Source organism: Ascaphus truei, chromosome 3, assembly GCF_040206685.1.
Source record: "Ascaphus truei isolate aAscTru1 chromosome 3, aAscTru1.hap1, whole genome shotgun sequence".
NCBI lineage: Eukaryota > Metazoa > Chordata > Amphibia > Anura > Ascaphidae > Ascaphus > Ascaphus truei.
The window spans coordinates 74,275,532-74,300,318 of NC_134485.1; the positions used below are offsets into that span (position 1 = coordinate 74,275,532).

Here is a 24,787-nt window from a genome sequence, read left to right on the forward strand (position 1 = left end):
AATGATGAGGCGTCACGTACTGTTCCTTTAAACAGGCTATGCCTGGTTTATTCAGTCCCAGGCACTGAGACTGCCACAGTGCATAAAACAGAAAACAGATCAAAACAAAAGCTGCTCACCTGAGCGATAACTTAACTTAGATATCCCTGACTCAGGGTTGGAAGTGGCTTTTCCACTTCCAACATCAAAACACGGTACTTTTGCAGTCTTACACAAATGAACAGAAAGATTGAACCTGTTTGGGGAAGAGGCTTCTCCCCTCTGTAGTTCAGCAGCCTTCCAGCCTCCTGGCTCTTGTGGGGAGACCAGAGCAAACAGGAAATCAGTCTTTCATACCTGATTCCTAATTAGCATGACAGGTGACAGAAATCAGGCAGCAGACAAACTCTGGTCTGGATCTCTCATCCCTCAGTTCCAGCGCTTGCCAAACTGTGGGATGGAGTGTATGTATTATAAGGCTGCACTCCCAGGCCAAACAGGATAGAAACTGTCTAGTATCCTGGGAGCCCTATATACGGAATTTATTACCATCCCCTGGTTTCTGTCACATATCCTCCCCCCCAGCTCAGACCTCGAGGGATGAGCGACCATGGATATTAGGGAGTGCATCCTTGACAACCCGTCAGCATTGCCATGTTTGTGCCCTGACCTGTGTTCCACAGAAAATTTAAAGGGTTGTAGGCTTAGGAACCACCTGGTCACTCTAGCATTCTTTTCCCTGTTTTGACACATCCAGGTAAGGGGTGCATGATCTGTGACCAACCGGAATTTTCTCCCCAACAGGTAGTATTTGAGCGTCTCTACAGCCCACTTTATTGCGAGACACTCTTTCTCTACTATGGAGTAATTTTTCTCCTGGGGATTTAGTTTCCTACTTAAATAAAGGATGGGGTGCTCATCACCTTGAGACTCCTGGGAGAGTACCGCCCCCAGCCCTACCTCAGATGCGTCGGTTTGGACTACGAACTCTTTGGAGAAGTCAGGTGTGACCAACACTGGTTGGGCACAGAGAGCTTCTTTCAGGCTTCTAAAGGCCTGTTCGGTTTCGGGGGACCACTTTACCATTAGCGGTCCTCTTGCTTTTGTGAGGTCAGTTAGTGGGGTTGCCTTGGTTGCAAAATTGGGAATAAACCTTCTATAGTACCCAATTAACCCCAAAAAGGTCCTTACTTGTTTTTTTGTAACTGGCCTTGGCCAATTTTGTATCGCCTCCACTTTGAGTGTTTGGGGTTTGAGTAAACCTCTGCCAATAGAATATCCCAGATACTTGGCCTCCTCCAGACCAATAGTGCATTTAGCGGGGTTAGCAGTTAGTCCAGCAGACCGGACTGCGTCAAGCACAGCTTGGACCTTTGGAAGGTGGGATTGCCAATCTTCACTATGGATTACCACATCATCCAGGTAGGCGGCAGCATACCGAGCATGTGGTTTTAAAATTTTATCCATCATTCTTTGGAATGTGGCGGGAGCTCCATGTAAGCCAAAAGGCAACACCTTATACTGAAAGAGGCCGTCTGGGGTTGAGAAGGCTGTCTTTTCTTTTGCCCTTTCTGTGAGGGGAACCTGCCAGTACCCTTTTGTTAGGTCTAGGGTTGTGAGATATCGGGCTTTGCCCAGTCTCTCTACAAGTTCATCTACCCTGGGCATAGGATAAGTATCAAATTTTGACACCGCGTTTAGTTTCCGGTAGTCATTACAAAACCTTGTTGTACCATCTGGCCTTGGGACTAAGACTATAGGGCTGTTCCACCCACTTTGGGATTCCTCAATTACACCTAGTTTTAGCATTTTTTTAACCTCTAAACTTATAGCCTTTCTTTTGGCCTCTGGGATTCGGTACGGTTTAAGGTTAACTCGGACCCCCGGTTCAGAGACTAGGTCATGTTCAATTACGCTAGTTCTACCTGGCCGTATAGAGAAGATTTCTTTGTTTCTTTTCACTAAATTCTGAACCTCTCGTTTCTGATGAACAGACAGGGTTTCAGCTATGCTAACCTCTGGGTCAGTTTCTTGATTCTCTGACGGACCTGGGGGTACTAGGGTTAACAAGACTTCTCTATCTTTCCAGGGCTTGAGTAGGTTTATATGGTAAATTTGCTCAGGTTTCCTCCTACCTGGCTGTCTTACCTTATAATTTACTTCTCCCACTCTTTCCAAGACCTCATATGGCCCATGCCATTTAGCAAGGAATTTACTCTCCACGGTGGGAACCAGAACTAGTACCCTATCACCTGGAGAAAAAATTCTGACCCTAGCACCCTTATTATATGTATTCCTCTGTGCTTCTTGAGCTTTCTCCATGTGTTCCCTCACTATGGGTAGGACTGCAGCAATGCGGTCCTGCATCTGGGCAACATGCTCTATTACACTTCTGTAAGGGGTAACCTCGTGTTCCCAAGTCTCTTTGGCTATATCCAGTAAGCCCCTTGGGTGTCGGCCATACAATAGTTCAAACGGGGAGAAGCCAGTGGATGATTGGGGAACTTCCCTAATGGCAAATAACAGGTACGGTAACAAACAATCCCAGTTTTTCCCATCTTTATCAACCGCCCGCCGTAACATGCTCTTTAAGGTTTTATTGAACCTTTCCACTAAACCATCTGTTTGTGGATGATAGACTGAGGTTCTGAGATGCTTGATTTTTAGGAGTTTACATAGCTCTTTCGTTACTTGGGACATAAATGGTGTTCCCTGGTCAGATAGAATCTCTTTAGGAATCCCGACCCGGGAAAACAGAAGTACTAACTCTTTTGCTATGTTTTTAGCTGAGGTGCTACGTAGGGGAACTGCCTCCGGATATCGGGTGGCATAATCTAATATTACCAATATATGCTGATGTCCCCTAGCAGACTTTATTAGGGGTCCTACTAGATCCATAGCAATCCGGTCAAATGGTACCTCTATTATGGGAAGGGGTACCAATGGGCTGCGGTACACCTTGAACGGGGCGGTGATCTGACATTCTGGGCATGAGGAACAATAATTCGTAATTTCTGCCAGAACCCCAGGCCAATAGAAGCTTCGGAGAACCTTTTCTTTTGTCTTTTCCACCCCTAGGTGTCCCCCCAATAGATGACTATGTGCGAGGTGTAATACTACGTTACGGAATGTCCGTGGTACCAACAATTGTTTAGTTGTAACTGATTTCCTTTTATCAACCCGATATACTAGGGCGTTCTCTACCTCGAAGTAGGGGTAAGCAAGTGACCTATCTGGTTGGCCAGGAGTACTATTCTGGTCCCGTATATTTCCCCTTGCTACCGCTAATGTGGGGTCCTCCCACTGGGCCTTCTTAAAACTCCCAGGACTGACCTCTATGTCAGCGAGGGTCTTATCCGGTTCTGGGGTGGTAAGTGTCTGCTCAACATCTTGATTTGGGGTATTCCCTACCAAAGTAGTGATGGGGAAGGGAATTTTACAGCACTCCTCCTTTTCCCCCTTCTTATTTGGGCCCTCGTCAACCTCCATTTCTGAAAAAGGGAAAGGATTTGTTTCTTCTAATACTTCATTATGGTCCGCTATTGAACTCTGGGCGCTATTCTGAGCGGGGGACCACATTTTTAGAAAATGGGGAAAGTCGGTCCCTATTAACACATCATGTGCCAGTTTGGGTACAATACCCACCTTGAAATCTAAAGAACCAAACTCTGTTTCAAAAAAAACATCAACAGTGGAATATTCATGATTATCCCCATGTATACAACAAATTGCCACTCTTTGTGAACTGTTTCCCTGTTTCTTCTTAATGGGCAAGAGGTATTCGGACACTAGTGTGACCATGCTCCCAGAGTCAAGAAGTGCCCGAACCCTCTTACCATTAACCTTTACAAATGCCCACAGATGGTTATTCAAGGGGTCCTCTGGGCTAGGGCCCATACATTGGGACAACAGCGAATAAGGTTCCACGCTGTTGCATTGCATGGGCTCATCATTTAGTGGGCAGATTTTTGCTGTGTGGCCCCTCTCATGACAATTTACACATTTAGGTACATAGTCTGTGTCCCACTTAGAGCCTTTTCCCGGCTCCCCATGTTGGCTATTGCCCTTAGTGTGCGAACCACTGTTGCTGGTGCTGCGTGAAGGTGGTCGCCGCTCTTCAGCGCCCCTTAACCCCGGTACCCTTTTACCGTCTCTGGAAGAGTCCTGGAACCTCGGGTAGTGGGGTTGCTCCACGACTGTGGGTTGCGGGTGCTCTTCTGCTGCATTGTACCTTTCTACGAGGGCCACAAGCTCATCCGCATTGTGGGGGTCACTCCGACTGACCCAACGGCGTAAGGCAGAGGGAAGTTTCCTCAAGAACTGGTCCATGACCAACCGTTCCACGATGTGGCTGGCTGAGTTGATCTCGGGTTGTAGCCACTTCCGGGCGAGGTGGATGAGGTCATTCATCTGGCTTCGGGTGGCTTTATCCATCGTGAAGGACCATGCGTGAAACCTTTGGGCGCGAACAGCCGTGGTTACGCCGAGGCGGGCGAGGATCTCGAACTTCAATTTTGCATAGACGTTAGCTTCGGCTGGCTCTAGATCAAAGTAAGCCTTCTGGGGTTCGCCGCTTAGGAAGGGTGCGATTAGACCAGCCCACTCAGCTTCTGGCCATCCCTCTCTCTGTGCCGTGCGTTCAAACGTGAGAAGATAGGCTTCCACATCATCCGAGGGTCCCATCTTCTGAAGGTAGTGGCTTGCCCTGGTCATTTTCGGTACTGGGGCTGCCGCTGCCAGTGGAAGGTTACTGATAGTCCCCCTCAGGATCTCGAGTTCCTGCTGTAAGCCCTGAGCGAACCGCTGTTGCTCCTCTCTCAGCAAGCGGTTTGTCTCTTGCTGGTTTGCATTCGCGTTTTGCAGGGCTTCATTCGCGTCTTTCTGGGCAGCGACATTGCGTACCAGCGCACCCACCACGTCTTCCATCTTGTTTGCAGAGGATGAAAAAAACTTTTTTTTTTTTTTTTTTTTTCAAAGTTCTTCAACCCGCAGACCCCCTAGTGCTCTGCCCGCATTCTCCACCATATGTGACAAACGGCTTACTCCGGGGCTCCGTCGTTTGTCCGGGACTGTTTAGAACACGGTCTTTTAGGGTAGGTTAAATGATGAGGCGTCACGTACTGTTCCTTTAAACAGGCTATGCCTGGTTTATTCAGTCCCAGGCACTGAGACTGCCACAGTGCATACAACAGAAAACAGATCAAAACAAAAGCTGCTCACCTGAGCGATAACTTAACTTAGATATCCCTGACTCAGGGTTGGAAGTGGCTTTTCCACTTCCAACATCAAAACACGGTACTTTTGCAGTCTTACACAAATGAACAGAAAGATTGAACCTGTTTGGGGAAGAGGCTTCTCCCCTCTGTAGTTCAGCAGCCTTCCAGCCTCCTGGCTCTGGTGGGGAGACCAGAGCAAACAGGAAATCAGTCTTTCATACCTGATTCCTAATTAGCATGACAGGTGACAGAAATCAGGCAGCAGACAAACTCTGGTCTGGATCTCTCATCCCTCAGTTCCAGCGCTTGCCAAACTGTGGGATGGAGTGTATGTATTATAAGGCTGCACTCCCAGGCCAAACAGGATAGAAACTGTCTAGTATCCTGGGAGCCCTATATACGGAATTTATTACCATCCCCTGGTTTCTGTCACACCATGTATTGTCATTATAACTCTGTGCCCAGGATATACTTGAAAACCAGCGGTAACTCTCAATGTATTACTTCCAGGTAAAACATTTTTTATCAATAAATAGGCATCAGCATTTCAAAAGAATGAAGTTATGGATAAAAATGAACAATGGCAAAAAAGACTTTTGTAATACTTAAGTTCTCGCACATTTCTTTAGTTTGTTCTTACAGCCATGTTCATGTCACATTTCATAAAACAGACCAAAAAAAAAAAGAATTGGAGGTAGCTTCTCCACACCAGGAAAGAAAAGGAAATAATCCCTGGTACTTACATGAACCTCCTTCTCAAAATCAAAAGGAAGAGCCTTGACAAAGTTGTCTGGAAATACTCCCCTTCTGCCGTTAAGCTCTCCTTCCCACCATCCCACGTCTACACAATCCTACAGAGAAGGGAAACATTACATGTTAACACGTCCGTATACGATAACAGAGCTGTAAAAAAAATTTCAGTGGTAAAATTGTGATGGTACAGAGGAGGTTGAGAAGTGTCCTTTTTTTCTACAGTATGTACAGACTTAAGAGGACCATATATCACAGGCTCCTTCCTCTCTGCACAACTGGGGCAAGATTAGAGCAAAATAAAACGTCACCTTATTTATCGAAGTGAAACCCTCTCTGTTTCCTTTTGACCTTTTTCTTTGATACAGTAACTCTGCTGTTTCTTTTCTCCAGTTTTACCCCCTGCCAGACTTTGATATAGTATGTTAACCGCTTAGGGCAGGGGTATCAAACTCAGTCCTCAAGGGCCACCAACAGGCCAGGTTTTATGGATATACCTACTCTATGACATGTGGTGCAGCCACTGATTGAGCCACCTTTGCCGGTGTCAGCTCCTTGTGACCTTGGGTAAGTCACTTTGTCTCCCTGTGCCTCAGGCACCAACATATAGATTGTAAACTCCTCTGGGCAGGGACTGTATCTGTAAAAACCCTCGGTGCTGCGTACCGCACGCTATACTGTAATTGTAAAGCGCTTTGGGTCCTATTGGAAGAAAAGCGCTACTGTATATTAAATAAAATTGTTATTGTTATTATTATTATTAGAGTAACAAATGTAACGGTGGTAAGGAAGAAAAAGAACGACTCTTTTCAATACGTAATTACAGTATATTACCCAGTTCGCTGCGAGGGGGGCCTAAAATGCATTTAAGGTTCCTTTGTCAAGAAAGGATATAAATTCACAGTAAAGCGATCATTTTTGCCCTTTTAATCCCAATTCTTTGAGAAGGAATTATATGTTCCTGGTAAATCAAAGTAGCACAAGAATAAGGAGTTAGCAGACGACACATTTATTTTAGACACATAACTTGTTCATAATGTGGTTATTGTATCTCCCACTGCCAAAAAATGCCCACACTTTTATCACAATGTGGAATGGGAACAAATTCTCTGCTATTCTCCAGCTACATGCAGACTGATGATGATCTATTATTATTCTGTTTTGGTTGGCATGTGTTTTCTCTTATTTTGGTTATTTATGGACAATACTGTATGTCTTTTAATCAGAACAAAAAGACAACACAGCCAATTCAGCATATTTAGTGGAAAAGCATAGCTTTGTTCCCAGTTAGTGTTGAGAAAAGAAAATACTGTACATTGCAATGAATGTGCTTCAACTACAATTAAAACCAGAGATTGTTAAATAAAGAAAAAATAGAACAACATAAGCAATATTTTAAAGTAGCAATCACAGCACTGTTGTAACTATGAGGTCTCCAGATGTTGGGCCACAGTCCAGCTCCCCTGGTGCAACTTCCTGTCTTTAACCCATGACCATTGGATTCCTTCATAAGCTTCCCAAAGGGTGGCCATCTATCTTGCAAAAATCGTTGCTTTGACAATCTACTCACCAGCCTTTCATTTTCACTCGCCTCTTAATTTGACCAATCGGATCCATACTCAAATTCCATCACTATATCACTTCAATCATGTCAAGGTAGGCGTCACCTGTGTCATGATACCCATTCCATCACCACCATCACTGTTTACTGATAGGCCCTCACAAATGATTCTGGCCAAATCTGTTACTCCATAGGATGAGCACTACTCAGGTCATAATGTTGCCTACACCTGTGTGTTTCTTGGTGTAAGATTGACTAAGTCCCGCAGTGGGAAACAATTGACTCATAGCAAAAATACGCACAAGCAAGCAAGGCAAAAAAATCAAATGGAACGAATTTGTGGCATTCATTAATCTTACGTGCACTATAGAAATGTGTCGAAATAGAAGGAAGATAAATTGTGGAGCATTTACCTTGTTTACAACAATGACAATTTCACCCTCTCTGATTGTCAATTCATCTTCATTCTGCGCTTCATATGGGAACAGAACTTTACAATATTCCTTGGCTGCAAGAGAGAAAGAGATTTTATTTCCTCTGTGTTTTTTATCAAACATAATGAGTTAGGTGTCATGATATCTCCTGAAGGGTAATGTCGTTTATTATCATTTTATTTTGACACAGTATTCATTTTCTAATAACTATTAGAAATGTATTTGACAAATTCCTGTTGGTGTATCATATTTAAGAGAGGAGAAAGGAAAGGGGGAAAAGGAGGGCATGGGAGAGAGGTAACACGTCTTGTTACATGAACATGGTGAAGGAAAGAAAATGTGTATTCTGGAAAGAGTTCCTATTCTCTCATCTATTCTTTGACTACAAAACCGCTGTGTAAAAGTAAAGAAAAAGCATGCAAGTTTTGTTCTAAATATAGTACTTGGCCATAAAGTGAAGAGACATTCAGTTAGACAGGCCATATTTACTAAGTGATGCTAAGTAAGCCATTACGTACCATATAGCCTATTTACTTAAATGCGAATTTGATGCCTTATGGCTTAGTCTATACGACTCTACCTGTTTATGTAATCATCATAAATATATTATTTGCAAATATGCTATGGGAAGATACAAAGAAATGTATTCAATTGCCCAAGATCCTGACCGAAATTGAAACCACAAGAAATGTGTGTACTCCAGACCAAAACCTTAACCACTACACCAAGGACCACCAGCCACACCGCATTTAATTACTAACCAATACATTTGCACTTACACTACACTACAGTATGTACTAAGCATCGCAAACAGCTCTTTGGTGCAACATTAGGCCTCGGGCATGGTCAGCGACCGTGCTGAGGTGCGCTGCTGCTCGGCAGTGAGCCCCTGCAGCCGCAATGAGAGCGGCTTTAGTAGGGGCTCGCGCACGCTCCCGCAAGCGTGCGGAAGCGTAGGTCTTAAACAATTTTTCGTTTCTGCGCTCGCCAGAGCGCAGGGCCGGTCACGTGAGCGGTTCGCCCAATGAGGGCGAACCAGCTCCATGACGTCACAGGCCCCCCACCCGACACGCCCCCGGACCGCTTTCCCTCAGCCTCAGCGCGCCTCCGCACGGCTAAAATCACTATGGACTTAGCCTTAGTATCTTAAACTCAATTTCAATCGTGCCTGTGTGCACCAATATGTATATTTCTACATCTGCGTGAAAAAGTATTTTAAAAATTTGCTTTGGTGCAAAGAAATTGATAGCGTTACGTACAGATGTTAAATGTACCGAAGAAGAATGTTTGTGTGGCAAAAAATAGAGTGCATCGAAATTAGGCTAAAAAGACTGTTAATAGTGTTTGCGCAGAATGAAGTTACTATGTATCAACTTTAAAATGTATTTCACGCGGCACTGATGTTTCATTATATTTATATAGGTTAACAAAATGTATTATTTTCACAATATGGCTGTTATAAATAACATGTAAACAAAAAAGATATATAATGCTCACTAAATTAATAATGTAGGTGTAGTATGGATGTGCCTTAAACGTCTAGTGTGACGGTGGGTGCAACTAATGAGCAGATAATAACATTAGCTAACAACAGCTGAGGAGTGAAGGCATTTTAGTGCCAACGCTTAACAACTAGAAGCTCATTTGGAAGTGCACTCCTTGGCAATTAAAACTTAACATTTAATTAATTAATACATTAAAATAAGTTCTAAACACATAGTAAATAGAATTAACAACATATAATGTACTGAAGGCGGGGGGGAGTGGAGAGATGGTAAGGTAGCTACGGTGTATAATATAATATGCTATGCCTGAAATAAACCAGAAAAAGCAATTTATAAATAACAGACTGAGTAGAAAGATAATAAATGCTGCACACTAATAAAAAATCAAAAGGGGATACAACTACCGGTGCTCCTGGTTCAGGATTCTCTGTGTCAATCCAGGGTTAACGAAATGAAGAAAATCAGGGCTCCACGGATTTGCTCAATGAACTAATTTATTACCAATAGACTTGACGTTTCGGCCACACAGGCCTTTCTTCATTTGAGAAAGGCCTGTGTGGCCGAAACGTCAAGTCTATTGGTAATAAATTAGTTCATTGAGCAAATCCGTGGAGCCCTGATTTTCTTCATTTTGTTATAAATAACGCTACACTAATAGTGAGCACGTGACATGCACATGGGGCAAGGGTTAATACACAGCTCTCTAGCTGGCCCACTTTTCACCTTCCACAAAGGTCCCTCAAATTAACAATATCTCCCCTCAATTCGTCCCACTATACCATCTGTCACAGCACAGAAGTGAGGACGGGACTTAGATATGCAACCAGGGTTAATACACATGGATACTCTAGCCCAGCGGTGCGCAAAGTGGGGGGCGCGACCCCCAGGGGGGGCGGGAGATTGTACTGGGGGGGCGCGGGCAGTTGCAGAGGCCCCGTGCTCTTCCCCCAGGCATTTAAATTAAATGCCAGGGGATCGCGTGAGGCCCCTGCAACTATTTACTTACCGGGATTCAGCCGTCTGTGTTGCGTCGCCATGGCAACGCGGCGTCAATAGACGCCGCGGCACCATGTGACCTGACGTCACACGCCCACGCAGCGTCATCTGACGCGGCTGAAGGAAGGCAGGGGGGCGCGAGAGCCGGGGGCAGAGAGACAGGGGGGCGCAGCACAAAAAGTTTGCGCTCCCCTGCTCTAGCCAACATCTCTCTCCTCCACGAGGTACTTTAAATTAGTTAATATTAACACCTTACTTAATTGCAATCATATCTATCTGCTGCCACACCCAAGAAATATACAAAAAAATTAAAAATTGTGTGTATATATATATATATATATATATATTGTGACAAACGGCTTACTCCGGGGCTCCGCCGTCTGTCCGGGACTGTTAGAACACGGTCTTTTAGGGTAGGTTAAATGATGAGACGTCACGTACTGTTCCTTTAAACAGGCTATGCCTGGTTTATTCAGTCCCAGGCACTGAGACTGCCACAGTGCAAACAGAAAACAAAGCCAAACAAAAAGCTGCTCGTCTGAGCGATAACTTAAACTTAGATGTCCCTGACTCAGAGTTGGAAGTGGCTTGTCCACTTCCACCAACAAAATAAGTACCTTTGCAGTCTTTAGACAAACTAACAGAATGAATGAAGCGATTTGGGAAAGAGGCTTTCTCACCCCTCTGCAGTTCAGCAGCCTTCCAGGCTCTTGGGCGGGGCTCAGAGGAAACAGGAAACAGGTCTTATATACCTGAACTCTAATCAGCATGACAGGTGACAGAAAACAGGCAGCAGACAAACTGTGGAATGGAGTGCCTGTACCACGAGGCTGCCCTGTTCAGCTTAGACAGGACAGAAACTGTTCAGTATCCTGGGAGCCCTGTATATGGAGTTTATTACCAACCCCTGGTTTCTGTCACATATCCTCCCCCCCAGCTCAGACCTCGAGGGGTGAGCGACCATGGATATTAGGGAGTGCATCCTTGACAACCCGTCGGCATTGCCATGTTTGTGCCCCGACCTGTGTTCCACAGAAAATTTAAAGGGCTGTAGGCTTAGGAACCACCTGGTCACCCTAGCGTTCTTCTCCCTATTTTGACACATCCAGGTAAGGGGTGCATGATCTGTGACCAATCGGAACTTTCTCCCCAACAGATAATACTTGAGTGTCTCTACAGCCCACTTTATTGCGAGACACTCTTTCTCGACTATGGAGTAATTTTTCTCCTGGGGATTTAGTTTCCTACTTAAATAAAGGATGGGGTGCTCCTCCCCTTGAGACTCCTGGGAGAGTACCGCCCCCAGCCCTACCTCAGATGCGTCGGTTTGGACTACGAACTCTTTGGAGAAGTCAGGTGTGACCAACACTGGTTGGGCACAGAGAGCTTCTTTCAGGCTTCTAAAGGCCTGTTCGGCTTCGGGGGACCACTTTACCATTAGCGGTCCTCTTGCTTTTGTGAGGTCGGTTAGTGGGGTTGCCTTAGTTGCAAAATTGGGAATAAACCTCCTATAGTAGCCAATTAACCCCAAAAAGGTCCTTACTTGTTTTTTTGTGACTGGCCTTGGCCAATTTTGTATCGCCTCTACTTTGAGTGTTTGTGGTTTGAGTAACCCTCTACCAATAGAATACCCCAGATACTTGGCCTCCTCCAGACCAATAGTGCATTTAGCGGGGTTAGCAGTTAGTCCAGCAGACCGAACTGCGTCGAGCACAGCTTGGACCTTTGGAAGGTGGGACTGCCAATCTTCACTATGGATTACCACATCATCCAGGTAGGCGGCAGCGTACCGAACATGTGGTTTTAAAATTTTATCCATCATTCTTTGGAATGTGGCGGGAGCTCCATGTAAGCCAAAAGGCAGCACCTTATATTGAAAGAGGCCGTCTGGGGTTGAGAAGGCTGTTTTTTCTTTTGCCCTTTCTGTGAGGGGAACCTGCCAGTACCCTTTTGTTAGGTCTAGGGTTGTGAGATATCGGGCTTTGCCCAGTCTCTCTACAAGTTCATCCACCCTGGGCATAGGATAAGTATCAAATTTTGACACCGCGTTTAGTTTCCGGTAGTCATTGCAAAACCTTGTTGTACCGTCTGGCTTTGGGACTAAAACTATAGGGCTGTTCCACCCACTTTGGGATTCCTCAATAACGCCTAGTTTTAGCATTTTTTTAACCTCTAAACTTATAGCCTCTCTCTTGGCCTCTGGGATTCGGTACGGTTTAAGGTTAACTCGGACCCCCGGTTCAGAGACTATGTCATGTTTAATTACGTTAGTTTTACCTGGCTGTGTAGAGAAGATTTCTTTGTTCCTTCTCACTAAACTCTGGACCTCTCGTTTCTGATGCACGGACAGTGTTTCAGCTATGCTAACCTCTGGGTCAGTTTCTTGATTCTCTGACGGACCTGGGGGTACTAGGGTTAACAAGACCTCTCTATCTTTCCAGGGCTTGAGTAGGTTTATATGGTAAATTTGCTCAGGTTTCCTCCTACCTGGCTGCCTTACCCTATAATTTACTTCTCCCACTCTTTCCAAGACCTCATATGGCCCATGCCATTTAGCAAGGAATTTACTCTCCACGGTGGGAACCAGAACTAGTACCCTATCACCTGGAAAAAAAATTCTGACCCTAGCACCCTTATTATACGTATTCCTTTGTGCTTCTTGAGCTTTCTCCATGTGTTCCCTCACTATGGGTAGGACTGCAGCAATGCGGTCCTGCATTTGGGCAACATGCTCTATTACACTTCTGTAAGGGGTAACCTCGTGTTCCCAAGTTTCTTTGGCTATATCCAGTAAGCCCCTTGGATGTCGGCCATACAATAGTTCAAACGGGGAGAAGCCTGTGGATGACTGGGGAACTTCCCTAATGGCAAATAACAGGTATGGTAACAAACAGTCCCAGTTTTTCCCATCCTTATCGACCGCCCGGCGTAACATGCTCTTTAAGGTTTTATTGAACCTTTCCACTAAACCATCTGTTTGTGGATGATAGACTGAGGTTCTGAGATGCTTGATTTTTAGGAGTTTACATAGCTCTTTTGTTACTTGGGACATAAACGGTGTTCCCTGGTCAGATAAGATCTCTTTAGGAATTCCGACCCGGGAAAACAGAAGTACTAACTCTTTTGCTATGTTTTTAGCAGAGGTGCTACGTAGGGGAACTGCCTCCGGATATCGGGTAGCATAATCTAATATTACCAATATATGCTGATGTCCCCTAGCAGACTTTATTAGGGGTCCTACTAGATCCATAGCAATCCGGTCAAATGGTACCTCTATTATGGGAAGGGGTACCAATGGGCTGCGGTATGCTTTGAACGGGGCGGTGATCTGACATTCTGGGCATGAGGAACAATAGTTTGTAATTTCTGCCAGAACCCCAGGCCAATAGAAGCTTCGGAGAACCTTTTCTTTTGTCTTTTCCACCCCTAGGTGTCCCCCCAATGGATGACTATGTGCGAGGTGTAATACTACGTTACGGAATGTCCGTGGTACCAACAATTGTTTAGTTGTAACTGATTTTCTTTTATCAACCCGATATACTAGGTCGTTCTCTACCTCGAAGTAGGGGTAAGCAAGTGACCTATCTGGTTTGCCATGAGTACTATTCTGGTCCCGTATATTTCCCCTTGCTACCGCTAATGTGGGGTCCTCCCACTGGGCCTTCTTAAAACTCCCAGGACTGACCTCTAGGTCAGCGAGGGTCTTATCCTGTACTGGGGTGGTAAGTGCCTGATCAACATCTTGATTTGGGGTATTCCCTACCAAAGTAGTGATGGGGAAGGGAATTTCACAGCACTCCTCCTTTTCCCCCTTCTTATTTGGGCCCTCGTCAACCTCCATTTCTGAAAAAGGGAAAGGATTTGTTTCTTCTAACACTTCGTTATGGTCTGCTATTGAACTCTGGGTGCTATTCTGAGCTGGGGACCACATTTTTAGAAAATGGGGAAAGTCGGTCCCTATTAACACATCATGTGCCAGTTTGGGTACAACACCCACCTTGAAATCTAAAGAACCAAATTCTGTTTCAAAAAAAACATCAACAGTGGAATATTCATGATTATCCCCATGTATACAACAAATTGCCACTCTTTGTGAACTGTTTACCTGTTTCTTCTTAATGGGCAATAGGTATTCGGACACTAGTGTGACCATACTCCCAGAGTCAAGAAGTGCCCGAACCCTCTTACCATTAACCTTTACAAATGCCCACAGATGGTTATTCAAGGGGTCCTCTGGGCTAGGGCCCATACATTGGGACAACAGCGAATAAGGTTCCACGCTGTTGCATTGCATGGGCTCATCATTTAGTGGGCAGATTTTTGCTGTGTGGCCCCTCTCATGACAATTTACACATTTAGGTACATAGTCTGTGTCCCACTTAGAGCCTTTTCCCGGCTCCCCATGTTGGCTATTGCCCTTAGTGTGCGAACCACTGTTGCTGGAGCGGCGTGAAGGTGGTCGCCGCTCTTCAGCGCCCCTTAACCCCGGTACCCTTTTACCGTCTCTGGAAGAGTCCTGGAACCTCGGATAGTGGGGTTGCTCCACGACTGTGGGTTGCGGGTGCTCTTCTGCTGCACTGTACCTTTCTACAAGGGCCACAAGCTCATCCGCATTGTGGGGGTCACTCCGACTGACCCAACGGCGTAAGGCAGAGGGAAGTTTCCTCAAGAACTGGTCCATGACCAACCGTTCCACGATGTGGCTTGCTGAGTTGATCTCGGGTTGTAGCCACTTCCGGGCGAGGTGGATGAGGTCATACATCTGGCTTCGGGTGGCTTTATCCATCGTGAAGGACCATGCGTGAAACCTTTGGGCACGAACAGCCGTGGTTACGCCGAGGCGGGCGAGGATCTCGAACTTCAATTTTGCATAGACGTTAGCTTCGGCTGGCTCTAGATCAAAGTAAGCCTTCTGGGGTTCGCCGCTTAGGAAGGGTGCGATTAGACCAGCCCACTCAGCTTCTGGCCATCCCTCTCTCTGTGCCGTGCGTTCAAACGTGAGAAGATAGGCTTCCACATCATCCGAGGGTCCCATCTTCTGAAGGTAGTGGCTTGCCCTGGTCATTTTCGGAACTGGGGCTGCCGCTGCCAGTGGAAGGTTACTGATAGTCCCCCTCAGGATCTCGAGTTCCTGCTGTAAGCCCTGAGCGAACCGCTTTTGCTCCTCTCTCAGCAGGCGGTTTGTCTCTTGCTGGTTTGCATTAGTCTCTTGCTGGGCTATTAACAGCTGTCGCTGGGTTTCACTCGCCTGTTGCTGGGCTTCATTCGCGTCTTTCTGGACAGCGACATTGCGTACCAGCGCACTCACCACGTCTTCCATCTTGTTTGGAGAGAGAGAAAAAAAAAACCTTCTTTTTTTTTTTTTTTTTTTTTAAAGTTCTTTAACCCCCAGACCTTTCAGTGTTCTGCCCGCATTCTCCACCATATGTGACAAACGGCTTACTCCGGGGCTCCGCCGTCTGTCCGGGACTGTTAGAACACGGTCTTTTAGGGTAGGTTAAATGATGAGACGTCACGTACTGTTCCTTTAAACAGGCTATGCCTGGTTTATTCAGTCCCAGGCACTGAGACTGCCACAGTGCAAACAGAAAACAAAGCCAAACAAAAAGCTGCTCGTCTGAGCGATAACTTAAACTTAGATGTCCCTGACTCAGAGTTGGAAGTGGCTTGTCCACTTCCACCAACAAAATAAGTACCTTTGCAGTCTTTAGACAAACTAACAGAATGAATGAAGCGATTTGGGAAAGAGGCTTTCTCACCCCTCTGCAGTTCAGCAGCCTTCCAGGCTCTTGGGCGGGGCTCAGAGGAAACAGGAAACAGGTCTTATATACCTGAACTCTAATCAGCATGACAGGTGACAGAAAACAGGCAGCAGACAAACTGTGGAATGGAGTGCCTGTACCACGAGGCTGCCCTGTTCAGCTTAGACAGGACAGAAACTGTTCAGTATCCTGGGAGCCCTGTATATGGAGTTTATTACCAACCCCTGGTTTCTGTCACAATATATATATATATAAATAAGAAAAAAGGAAGAGAGAGCGCACACCCAAATCGTAAAATAGTAAATTTACTATGTTACGCTATGGGCGTGCGCTCTCTCTTCCTTTTTTCTTTTAGATTCCCTGTGGATGTGGTTTGTCCACTTTGAGAGCAGCCGGAGACCCTCTACACCAGAACCCACATCATCAAATTGGAATTTTTTGAGGACTGGTTTTTACACTCTTTCCCTTGTTTGGATAACATATATATTGTATTAACCTTGTTATTAATTCTTATGGTTTACAGGCTTTATTATTATTATTTGTGCTAGATGATATTATTTACAATTTATCACCTATTAGTTTATATAGTGTAGAATTTTACATTACAGCCAGTTCCATTGTACATATCTATATAACCGTAAGCAGAGGCGCAGCTTTTTTCTTTTGTTTGTTATATATATATATATATATATATATATATATATATATAAATATATAAAACTCAAAATATGTTTGTCTGTGGGTTTGTGCGCGCTCTCATTGGCTGTCAAGCTCTCCCATTGGCTGACTGTGGGGCGGGCCTTGGCTCTCATTGCCCGACTATTTAAGCCATAAATCTCATCCACACTGGGGGAAGGACAAGCACAGATAACATTCCAAGAGACACTGTTTTTAAGTATACCCTTTGCTTGCTTCATTCATTGTAACATCGCCGGAAGAAGAGATCAGTGTATCTCGAAAGCTCACACAAATAAAAGCATTTCGTTAGCCACAGAACGGTATCATCTATTTATTTTTTGATTATTGAAGCTCGGCTAACACGGTACTGATACCTCTATATATATATATATATATATATATATATATATATATATAGCGCTTCAGATTACAGAAAAAGATTATTACAAGAACATACAGTTACTGTACAATAAATGCAGAAGCTTCTTAAAATAAAATAAACAGAAATCCTTATACTGCTGCGGCCGAGTTTATTCGAGCATTTGCCCGTTCTCGGCCGCAGCAGTAACCTGGCGCGCGCCGGAGGGTGCCGGGCACGCGCCGAAGCAGCGGAAGAGCGCCCTCCGATCGGGGCGCTCTCCCTCCCGCTGCCGGGTCCGCCGGGTCCCCCGGAACCCCCTGCCGCCGTCCACCACATCGCGGGACACCAGAGCCCTGGACGCGCGTGCAGGGGGCGCTGGCACCCGATGACGCGTGACCGCGCACGCACGCCGAGGGAGTGGGGCTAGCAAGCCGGGGCATCCCCCGGCTTGCGGAACTAGCCCTGCTAGGATTAAGTGTGTCGGTAGTGTACAGTATGCTACCATATGTCATAGGTCTTTCCCAGAGAGGTCACTGGAGTAGATGATGTAAATTCACGTGTCTGATCCCAAACACACCTCTTTTGTAGCGTTTCTCCCGCATGGAAACAACGTAAGACCCACCCCTGTTGTAAATTAGCTCTCCTGACAATTTCATGACTATGGGGGAAAAAATTTAAAAACTATTTCTCCTGATGTTTAAAAGTCTGGCTGAATATAGAAACGCACTCATAACTTAATTTCCCCAATACTTAGACACACGTGAGTCATATTAATAGATTCAGGTGAGTTTGACGAATGTAACCGGACTCATTTTGAGTGCTGTGCTCCTAAACTTGAGTAACCAATGGGTATCTGTCCCTGGCCACCTTCTAAACCTCACGTGTCTGGCCTTATTACATTTGTCTCCTTTCAACGTTGATACATATCTAAACGTTATTCATTAGCATAGAGGTCATTACCTAATACCCTCATGTTTAATAAATTCACTCTTTTGTGGAATACCTTCTAGACCACACCCCCTGAACCTTGCAGAACCCTCCAAAGAATGGCTTGTTTATATCATCCCATCTCTGGCAAAACAAATGCCCTTATCTCTAGATTCTATCAGTCCCATACAACATATATTGCACTTTGTGGGCCGTCAGTGCCCTTTAGATTCAGTACCTGGTGGAACCCCCTTGAGCAGCTCACGGACGGATGGCCTGACATTCTCCTCTAAAATTTTCTGATACAATGCAGAATTCATGGTTTTGTGAATGATGGCAAGCCATCCAGGTGCCAAGGCAGGAAAGCAGCCCCAAACCATCACGCTCCTACCACCATGCTTGACAGTTGGGATGAGGTTCTTCTGTTCTAACGTAGTGTGATTTTTGCCAAACATAATGTTTCTGATTGAGGCCAAAAAGTTCTACATTTGACTTGTCTGTCCAGAGAACATTGTTCCTGAAGTCTTGTGTACCATCTATGTGCTCTTTGGCAAACTTCAGACAGGAAGCAGTCTTCTTTTTAGAAAGCAGTGGTTTCCTCCTGGCTATCCTTCCATGAACACCATTATTATTCAGTCTATTTCTGATAGTTGAGTCATGAGCACTCACATTAGCCAAGGTGAGAGTGGCCTGCAGATCCTTAGATGTTGCTCTGGGGTTCTTTGTCACTTCCTGGATGATTTGCCGGTTTGTTCTTGGAGATACTTTGGATAGGATTACCGCTTCTGGGAGAGTGACTGTGGTCTTGAACTTTCTCCATTTGTAGACTATTTGTCTGACAATGGATTGGTGGAGTCCCAAATCCTTAGAATGGTTTTGTAACCCTTTCTTCACTGATGAGCATCAATAACTGCTTTTCTGAGGTCCCCAGAAACTTCTTTTGATCGTGGCATGACATGTTTCCACAACCCTGTATGGTGAAGACCAAACTCATAAAATGTCTGATCTTTATGTTGGGTGGGGCCTCCCAAACTCACCCCTTCAGATCTACCTAATTAAACACCTGATTCTAATTATCTCCTTTAATTTAGCTAATAAAACCAGGGTTTCACTTACTTTTGCACATACCCTGACTTTTAATTACTCATTGTTTTTCCAATTCATATATCATTTTGTTTAAAAAAACATGGAATTGGTTAATATAAACCCTACTGTATATTTAAGAAAAGACTGGTTTTGATACTAGAAGGTTATCATGGTAAAACGATGGCATTTCCGTAATTATCATTGGGGTTCACAAACTTTTTCTCGCCACTGTACTTCAAGCGACACATGTGCTGCTCTTGACCCTTCAAAAGGTCAGCACATCACCTTCATATATATAGTGCATAGGTAGAAGGGGTGTTGCAGCTGTGAGTAGACGCGTCTCCACTCCAGCCAGCTTCTTAATATCGGCACACTAATGAATACTGTCCTCTTCCTCTCTTTACATTGGGAACATGTTATTAAGCAGCACAAGGAGTGGGAAGAAGATACAATCCATATCAGCAACATCTCCACTCCCTCTGCACTGGGGAGAGAGGGCTGCTGAGGTAGTAAGCCGCCTGTTGCCCACCAATGTTAAATACGAAAAAACTATTGTGCTTCAATGTTCAGCCCAGACTGCAGAAAAACACGCAATTAAACTTGCCTATGGCATCAGGCAATCACAAAACCAATTATAAAAATGGTTCCCGAGCATGACAAGGTCAGTCAGATAGCTTTTTTTATATAAAAAAACGACATTGATAGGAATGGAACATAAACGTTCCCAGCACACCAAGACAAAAAGAACTAATAAAGGATCAGCCAAAAAGTCAAATTTAATTAAACATTAACGATGCATACAACGTCAATCAGCAATAGAGGGACAACGTATATATAAGGGAACAGGGACAAAGACAGGGATGGGGAAGGAAAGAGAGGAAAGGAGAGGAAGAAAAAAACACAGGAAATAAAAAGTGCAGGGCAAGAGGGGCAACGTAATGTTTCGGGGTACAGATCCCTTCTTCTGGCCTGTTCCCAGGTACACCGAAGTCACCGGTACTTCCTTTACCCTGTGACTAGGTCCCTGAAATATACAGTGACACCCTCTTTTCTCATACAAACGAGGTAAAAATTTGAGGGATAGACTTGTGAAGGCTGATATTGGTGGCACTAATCATACACCCTTCCTTGGTACCCCCAAAAAGGGTTGTTTCCGGTGCTGTAGCTGTAGTCAGTGTGACAGCATGCAGGAGGGAGATAGATTTACGCATCCATTTACAGGCTCAGTTTATTACATCAAGGATTTCTACACATGTCTATCTAGGAATGTGATTTATCTAATCAAATGCCCGTGTGGGATGGGGCATGTGGGGGAGACTACTCAGTGTGTCAAGGACAGGATCCGACAACACAAAGCAGCGATCCGCAGACAGGATCCTGATGCCCCAGTGGCCCATCATTTTACACAGGCAGGACACAACTCCAGTCAGATCCAGTTTCAGATAATAGATGGACATACAAGAGGTAGATGTGGTGGTAACACCAAGATGCATTTGCTGCCCAAAGAGACACAGTGGATTCGGCGTTTGGGCACCATGACCCCAAAGGGCATCAATAAGGATCTCGATCTGAGCTGCTTCTTTTGAAGTTTCCTTTGCCCTATACTAGGGGTCCCCTATATGTAGGTGTATTTGCCGTTCCACTGTTGCCTGCATCTGACTATCCTTTTGTCCACCTATCTATGTCTCCTTTGGTTCCATGGCGTCCACCGTCGGAGCATGCTATCCCCCTGTGGCCGTCATCCTGTGCTGTGATCTATCCTTGGCGCCTTGGTCTCCTCCATCTCTGCCTCACCACACTACTGTGTATCCTAGTTGGGATGTCTGATGATGTTTTGGGCATTTGCCTTTATTTTGCCATTAGTACATGTGTATTATACCCCTTTGTTCAGTATCTCCCTATTGTGCATTATGACTGTTTCAGGGTCCATTAATAGGCTGCTTTGTTGTACAATCATTAGAGTTATAATTAATACTTTTACTTTCTCCCTTGTGTGCATTTTTCCCTATGTCTCTGGGCCCCTGGTTGGGCTGCTGGTGCCCTGTGATGTTCTCCTCTGCTGCTGTTATACATCCACCCTCTTCACTGTACCTGGAGTGTTTGCCTGATCACATTTGCCACTGAACTAGACTGGCTCCGCCCCTTGGATCCGACAGCTGGGACCCTGCTTGTGCGCATGTGTGGGTTTCACTGCTCTGTTCCCTGCACTTGGAGGAACTCCTATTCATGTTTCCAGCTGGCTCGCAGTGACGTCACGGGCAGCGCCGCTTTAAGGACCACAGGTACAGCTCCTCATGCAGTGCTGTTTGTTTGCACATTGTTCCAGCTTAACCTACCTTTGGACTGTTCCTGTGTATGCTGGCCACAAGTATGTTGGTTCTACCTGTTATAATGAGTGGTTCAGTTATCTATATATTTCTGTACCTGTCTGAGAATTTTTTGTTCTTTTAGGCCTACTTCAGTGGGTCATTAACCTTGTAGCACCATATTTTGCCAGTTATACTCCTTATCCTTCACTGTGTTTTCAGGCACTCCTGTATGAGATTTGTGCTTCCCAGTTTACCTGTATTTTGCTTGGAGAACTAGCAGTAGCTCTTTATATGCTCTTTATATATCTTTGGTATTCCACTGTTTCATTTACCTTTGTCATTTAGTCTCAGTGTGTCACTGTGTATTTCAGGGACCTAGTCAGAGGGTAAGGGAAGTACCAGGTGACTTCGGTCTACCTGGGAACGGGCCAGAAGAAGGGGTCTGTACCCCGAAACGTTACGTTGCCCCCCTTGCCCTGCACTTTTTATTTCCCGTGTTTTTTTCTTCCTCTCCTTTCCTCTCTTTCCTTCCCCATCCCTGTCTTTGTCCCTGTTACCTTATATACACGTTGTCCCTCTATTGCTGATTGACGTTATATGCATCGTTAATGGTTAATTAAATTTGACTTTTTGGCTGATCCTTTATTAGTTCTTTTTTTCCTGGTGTGTTGGGAACGTTTATGTTCCACTGATTATTTGAGAGGAACGAGGGTCCTCTCTGTTCCCGTCTGCACCCGTTATTGCTACACAGACTTTCTTAGTGTGTGCTGTCTGTACTTACTTTGTTGACATTGATAGGAATGTTCAGAATGTCCAGCACACCATCTAGTAGCTACTGATTTTTATACAGAAAGCAGAGAGATATGGGCTATATGTCTCGGGTTAGACTCAGGCATTATGGGAGTTATTTTGTTAAGTCTCCCCGCTGCAAAAGTTGGGCAGAAAACAGCTCCTTATTTATCAGTAAAAGGAATTCCATTGAAAAAAAAATTAAGGTTTTTTTTTTCTTCTCTCAATTAAAGGAGCAATCCAAGCCAGTGATTTAAAAAACAAAATTATTTACAAAGGATTGAAGCAGAGGGTCTCCGGAGCTGAACCCATTCCATTTCAGCTCCGGGGAGCCCTGATTCCAGAGATAGTTACCTTCATAGAAGTTGCCGGTTTCCCTGTGCTTTTGAAAGCTCCCGCGTCTCATCAGCCAATAGGAATCTGCACCGGATGACGTCATGGCTTCCCATTGGCCCACAGGGCGGGTTTGAAAAGCGGCTATTACGTGAGTCCTGCTAGCTGAGCAGGGTGGCTACCGGCACCTACTACTGAGATAAGTATCTCAGGAAGCAGTGGGACCCCAGAGCTGAAATTAACAAGATTCCGCTCCGGAGACCCCATACTTCAATCCTCTGTTAAAAAAAACAAACATTGCACAGATAATTACCGGCTTGCATTGCTGCTTTAAATCTGATAGCAATTGTTTTGTCCCAATTGTGTGGCCTGGACACTTTTAGGGAGTTATTTTCTCATGTTTTTCTCCCTTGTTTTCTCTGCTGACTCATTGTTTACATTTTAGTCTTTGAGGGGACCCCACCTCTGCATATTTTAGACATTTATTTTCTGTCTTTCTCTGGCTCTTTATTATAACTGCCAGGGTTTAGCCACCACCTTTTGGCTACACAGCATCTAGGGTATTAATTCATTCTATTTTCATTGTTGTTTTTTTTTCTGTGTTTACTTGGGTTTGTGTAGATATTGTTTTTTTCCAGTCATTTGTATTATCATGTGTTGCTGATCGGCCGATCTCCATTGCATTTCCAGGGGAAATTATTTTCCCCTGGATTTGCATTATCATACATATGTATTTTGCATGTTACATATTTTGGGTCCCTACATTTTTATTGTGTATTCTTTGGTTCAGCAGTGTTCATTTAGTATGTGTTTAGGTATATTTTAATATTATTTTTGTGTTTTGTATTGCTAATAAAATCCATTTTGTACTTTCACATATTTTCCGTGTGCTTTCAACAAACCCTCTTTTTTTCATTTTGTGTTCGTATATATATACACATACATACATACATACACACATATATATATATATATATATATATATATATATATATATATATATATATATATATATATATACATATATAGCAAATAAAAATATTACTTGTGAGCACATTCACATGTCTTAAGACATGTCTGCAACCCTGCTTTTCACCATTATCACCTAGCAGAAAGTGCTTCCACTGCAGCAAGGGATTCTGGGAAATGACAAGCAAATGAGCACAGTGTTACCTTTTGCCTTAGTCATTATTACATGGAACCCTTAAGCCAATGCCCGCTGTTTTAACCACAGCCTGCGATCAGATGCAAAGCCAGTTACCCAACTGACAGACAGCTGCTTCGACCTTTTGGGTTTCACTTTGAGGTTGGTTGTACTGGCTTTGCAATTGTGAAAAGCAGGGTTGCTGACCTGTCTAATACATGTGAGTGTACTCATAAGTAATATTTTTAGTCCGGTTGAGGGTTTTCAGTCACCATTTCACCCACCATAACCTAAATAATATATATATACTGTAGTGTGATTTGTTCCCTGTAGGTTATGACGTGGCCAAGAACTGACGTTTACCATGGATTCAAGAGCGACATCGGGGGTGAGTGACAAGTGCCGTAGGACGCTTTTCTGCTCAGACCTAGTACTGTTGGCATCTTTGGTATTTTATTTGCCTATCTCTTTAGCTCCTTGTTCCAGAGGCCTCCCTGTGGGAGTTCCAAGCACTTTTTGTTACCTTACCATACGATGGTTGCTAATGGCCTGTTACAACAGGTTGCCCACATGGATTTGGAATGTGCAGTCGGCAGGTGTGGGACTCCCATTGATATCCTTGTAGTCGGTGGTATACGGGGGTGAGTGAACGTGACTTCCCTCTTGGCTTCTCTGGTTGGATAGGATGTGAATTATGCGGTATACATTGACTGATATGGACTGACCTCGACTTAACACTATACTGGGTATCTGGTTCACGCCTTTTCAAGCCGAGATGGCTTCTATACATTCCCTTGGTGACTCTTACTGGATTTGGACCTGAACGTGCAATTCTTTGAGTTATGAGTGGGATTGTCGCTTTAGTAAATTGTTTTTTTTAATATGTCTTGTATATATATTTTTATTAGATTCATAGGGGGTATTAACATACAGTAGGTGATTACCTTTCATTTTTGG

General features: G+C 44.5%; 1 protein-coding gene across 2 annotated transcripts in view; it reads right to left on the reverse strand.

Annotated features, from left to right (window-relative positions):
• Window positions 1-24,787, reverse strand: part of SH3KBP1 (SH3 domain containing kinase binding protein 1) — a 122,204-nt gene that overhangs the window by 66,139 nt on the left and 31,278 nt on the right. For both annotated transcript variants that reach the window (XR_012800428.1, XM_075594305.1), the window contains exons 3-4: window positions 7,920-8,014; window positions 5,939-6,046 (exon numbers count right to left, since the gene is read on the reverse strand). Coding sequence is in view for 1 of the 2 variants with exons in the window: in XM_075594305.1 (XP_075450420.1) it covers window positions 5,939-6,046; window positions 7,920-8,014 (203 nt within the window). In the remaining variant the exon portion in view is untranslated. The remainder of the gene's footprint in view (window positions 1-5,938; window positions 6,047-7,919; window positions 8,015-24,787) is intronic.